This window comes from Nicotiana attenuata, chromosome 12 (genome assembly GCF_001879085.1).
Source record: "Nicotiana attenuata strain UT chromosome 12, NIATTr2, whole genome shotgun sequence".
NCBI lineage: Eukaryota > Viridiplantae > Streptophyta > Magnoliopsida > Solanales > Solanaceae > Nicotiana > Nicotiana attenuata.
The window spans coordinates 44,404,400-44,408,902 of NC_032000.1; the positions used below are offsets into that span (position 1 = coordinate 44,404,400).

At 36.8% G+C, this 4,503-nt stretch overlaps 1 protein-coding gene across 2 annotated transcripts; it reads right to left on the minus strand.

Annotated features, from left to right (window-relative positions):
* On the minus strand, nucleotides 1,898–4,008 carry LOC109235636. Of its 2 annotated transcripts, XM_019401816.1 has the most exons (4): nucleotides 3,685–4,008; nucleotides 3,509–3,559; nucleotides 3,029–3,110; nucleotides 1,898–2,273 (listed from the first exon to the last, which is right to left on the minus strand). In XM_019401816.1, exons 1-4 carry the CDS (start codon nucleotides 3,793–3,795, stop codon nucleotides 2,203–2,205), a joined length of 315 nt encoding a protein of 104 aa, XP_019257361.1. In that variant the 5' UTR covers nucleotides 3,796–4,008; the 3' UTR covers nucleotides 1,898–2,202. The 2 variants fall into 2 exon arrangements, with proteins under 2 accessions (XP_019257361.1, XP_019257362.1); XM_019401817.1 differs by lacking the exon at nucleotides 3,509–3,559 and having other exon boundaries at nucleotides 3,685–3,955.

Below are 4,503 nucleotides of genomic sequence, written 5' to 3' on the forward strand. Positions count from 1 at the left end.
GAAGATATCGTTGACCCTAGCTTGGCCTTCTTTGCTCCTGCATGAGCGGTGGCGAACTTGTCCGCCATCTCTTCGAACGTCGATATCGATCTGGCTGGCAGTTGAGAGTACCATGTTAGCGCTCCTCCTGTCAAAGTTTCACCAAACTTTTTCAGCAACACGGATGGCACCTGTTCTTTCGATAGGTCATTGCCTTTTACAGCGGTCACATAATGGATCAGATGGTCTTCCGGATCCGTGGTCCCATCGTATATTTTCAAGTATGGTGGCATCTTGAAGGTTTTAGGGATCGGGTGAGGAGTAGCTTCCTCACTATATGGTTGCTCGATGAACCTCTCCACATCGCGTTTCGGTAGTAGCTTAGGGGCACCAGGTATCTTGTCTACCCTTTCCTGGTGCTCCTTCATTTGGTCACGAAGCGCTTTATTCTCGTTCTCCATTTCTTCCATTTTCTTAAGGATGGTTGCGAGCGCATCATCGCTTGCATTGGTATCGGTGTGGGCGTTACTTGTTCGTACAACACTGGGCTCACCAGCGGCAGCGGCGATTTCTGCCATTGACGAATCTTTGATATTTCCCTGAGGTGGTTTCTCGAGCATGCTACTTAGAGTGTTCGTCAACCATTCCTCTAGTAGCTTTTTGACTACTGGGGGCGTTTCCTTTGCTGCAGATGTAGAAGTCCCTCTTTCATGCAAAATCGTTAGATCTTCGAGTGAAGAGGGTGAGATCTCCCCCTCCCGGTACACTACCTGGTGTTACATTCGCGGTATTTTTTCTACCGGCTTCGTTGAGTGGGCCTATGAGGTTGGTTGAGACATCTGCTATCATCTTCAACCTTGATTCTTTATCTGCCATTTGTTAGTTTCTATGAAGTCTGAAGAACAGTGATTGTTGTTTTCGATATCCTAGATGTGAACTATGATTTCGACTACCGAAATTCCCACAGACGGCGTCATAATCGAAGATAATAAACCCTAGGATGATCTTGGTAATTGGTTCAGACAACAATAATACAAATCGGAGAGAGAGAGAAGGTGATAATCTTCGAGAGATAAGAGAGAGAGAGAAATAATGTTAGAGAGATGAGAGAGCCAGAGAGCTTGTATTTCCAATAATGAATCCCCCCATTTACAAGGCTCGGACCCCCTTTATATAATAGAGGATCCTTACTTAAATATTAAAAGACAGAAATAAAGTACAAGCTATAGAGGGGCCGACGTGATCATGAAGCCGTCCCTCTTGTTATTCCTAAGTCGTCCTTCTAGCCGGACTCACATATATTCGGTCGGTCGTGCTGGCTTAGGGACGTGGTCGGTCAAATTCGACCCCATACACTTCCGAAGGCAATAATAGCAATATTAATAAGCAAGAAATAAAATGTTATTGAGCTTTTGAATAGTATATAACATAAGTTTGTCTGAAAATTCCTCCCTTACCCTCTTAAATAACAATTATGAGGGCCATTGAAGAATGTGTAACGGCAGACTATGAATGTCATATTCTCTATAATAAACTACGTATTAATAATGCAGAATATTCTTCATTGAATGCTATCAGACAGTAGACATTCATTTGTCTTCATGAGCAATATTCCCTTCGGGGGCTTCCCGGTGCCAACCAAGACTGCTGCCCCCGATCTTGATTCCAACCTGTCTCGCTTTTCATCTGTCTCCGATTTTATATGTCGCTCTATTATGCGAATATTTAATATGAACATATTTTACCCACAGCAGAATTTATCACCACACTTGCTAATTTCCCTTTCAATCATAGGTTCGCCAGTTCTACAAAATTTAATGCTTTGACGTTTAGCCTTATATATGTGCACACGAAATGTAAAGAAAACAATTAATATATATTTCAGTACCCATTCATTCAACTCAAAACTCAAAGCGTCTAAATTTTGAATCTGGCACGGTCTGCAGACACACATAGCAATGTGGTACCATTTCAACCACCACACTTATGTTATTCATATATTCTTCATTCGCAAAGGAAAAAATTCACTAACTAATACATTCATTTTGTTCAGAACATCAGGTGGTAGGTCAACCATTCTGACGCTATGTAATTCTTAAACAAAGGATTAGGAAACAAACAAGCAGACACACAAATTGATGATCACAACCATCTGCACATAAATTACAACAATTTCTTCTAAAATTCCAACATTTTTTTGTTTGAATAAATTTCATTTCAAAATCATTTACTTGCCGATTTGCGAATAAGAGTCACCTTCTTCTCTTGTACATGCACCACGATAGACTCTACATCTGCAAGATTCAATTGAAACTGCATTGAATCAAACTTAGGCCCCGTTTGGCCATAAGTTTTGTCAAAATAAATTTGAGATTTATTTTTAAAACTTATGTTTGGCCATAAATTTTGCTCATATTTTGGCTGAATTTGAGCTGAATTTGAGATTTGTCACATATTTTCAAATTCCAAAATCAGCTATTGAGCTGAATTTGGGCCAAAATCCCAAAACTTGTGAATTATATACATGTTTTTTCAAAATAAAGTTGGAAAATATGTTTTGAAAACGTATGTCCAAACACATTTTCATCTTCAAACCAAACTTCATCCAAATCAGATTTTTCAAAATAAATTTGGGATCTATGGCCAAACGCTTGCTTAGAAATAAAACATATCACGGTTTCTTTTTTGGGCTGAGTTTAGATCTCAAGATCAGCCCATATGAAATAGGACCCGTTTGTCCATAATTTTTTTTTTTCTCGATTTAAAAAAAAAAAAGTGTGTTTGTCCATGAAATTTTGCAAGTTTTTGAAAAAAAAAAATTCAAAAATGATTTTTTCAAAAAACTACTTTTTAAAAAGTATATATATATATATATATATATATATATATATATATATATATATATATATATATATATATATGCATGTCCAAACACAAATTCAAATTTCAAATACCTTTTTTCAACTTAACGCCAAATACTACTTTTTTTTTTGTTGCAAAAATTATACTTTTTATGTCCAAACAGCTGCATAGTATACACACAACTTACCTTCAATATTTGAAATTACAGTAGAAACTCTGTTTTGGCAGTTGGCACATCTTAAGTCTGCTTCTAACACCACCTCCTTGACCTGCTTTTCCGTCACCAAAACCAAATAACTCAAAACTCTCTCTAATATGCTACTTCTATGAATTTTAGGTTAAATGAGTTAATTGCAGCTCAATCTAATGACTTTCATAAGATAACAAACATATTAACCAAGGAAAAGGCAAGAAAAAATAAGATTAGCAGATATATAATCCATATAATTAGGATCTCATTAATTGTACAAAATGATGCATACATGCGGCAGAGGGGAACTAGGATTTGAAGTTTGTAGGTTCTGAACTTGACGCCGAACCCATAATGTTTCTTAGTTACCGCGTTCATAGTTATATATTAATACAAATTTAATAAATTTTCTAATGCAAAATATAAGATCGATGCAAAAGCTATTAGGTTCGGCCGAACCCGTAAATAATACCCTACCTCCATCCCTGCATACAGGGTTATACGGCGATGGGCAAAATTACTCCATACCTGTAATGGGAGATAGCAGATAGTCGCCAAAATATTTAAAATGTGTGCAAACTGACTTGAACACCATCTAAGGGAGAAGAAAAGAGAGAGTGTAGGTAGAGAGGGCGGATCTATAGAAGACTTACCAAAGGATATGCCATACATTTGGTAGAAGTAGAAGTTTCAAGTGTCAATCTTTTAGGCTTTTGGAGTTTGAGCCTAGAAAGTTCCTTCTTAGCCCAGGAAACCAGAGCCATAAATTGGTTGCCGAAGAAAATAGCTAATGGCAAAGGCAAAGTGTAAAAGGATGTTGAGATAACAATAAGAACAATTCTTAACAGAAACTATGCATTGTTGATAGGGAAACTCCATCTTTAGGAGCTATACCAAAGTTTTTAGGCACAAAAAGAGTGATGGGCATAGTACATACAAACCACATGTTAAAGAGGACAAGGGCCATTAAATCTTGACAAAGATGCTTTCCAATGGAGTCCCACATCTTAAATTTTCCCTTTGCTTTTTAGGTTCCGACATTCATAATTGTTCTTTGTCAATAAAATTATACAGATATTAAAACACTCGTACATAGAAAATTAGAAAGCGTGGCTGCTTTAGTTTATTAATGAGGGTGTAACACAAGTATGATTTGGTAGATCAACCAACTTTGTCATGCTGCTAAGAGATGCTAGCTAGTGTAATTTATGCATCCTTTTAGCGTGGGACTTGATTATCATTAATAAACCACAAATCTAAGTACTATACATTGACAATATAAAAAATATTTATACAATCAGGTCAGTGGTAAAGTAATTACAAGTAAATTTTTATTATAACTTGATACAAAAATAGCTAACCTTCTATCATAATTAAACAAAAAAAGAACAGTCCAGTGCACAAAGCATATTGCATGATTGGAGATGGGTTGCACCTTAAGGGGACGTGATGTAAGCAGTCTACCTTAATGC

What these genes read in the sequence shown, in the direction of transcription:
- LOC109235636 (XM_019401816.1), bottom strand. Translation starts at nt 3,795, where the DNA reads ATGGCTCTGGTTTCCTGGGCTAAGAAGGAACTTTCTAGGCTCAAACTC. An exon ending in CCCTGTATGCAGGGATGGAG is followed by an intron (nt 3,111 to 3,508) that starts GTAGGGTATTAT and finishes ACGGAAAAGCAG; the next exon opens with GTCAAGGAGGTGGTGTTAGA. An exon ending in TGTAATTTCAAATATTGAAG is followed by an intron (nt 2,274 to 3,028) that starts GTAAGTTGTGTG and finishes TGAATCTTGCAG; the next exon opens with ATGTAGAGTCTATCGTGGTG.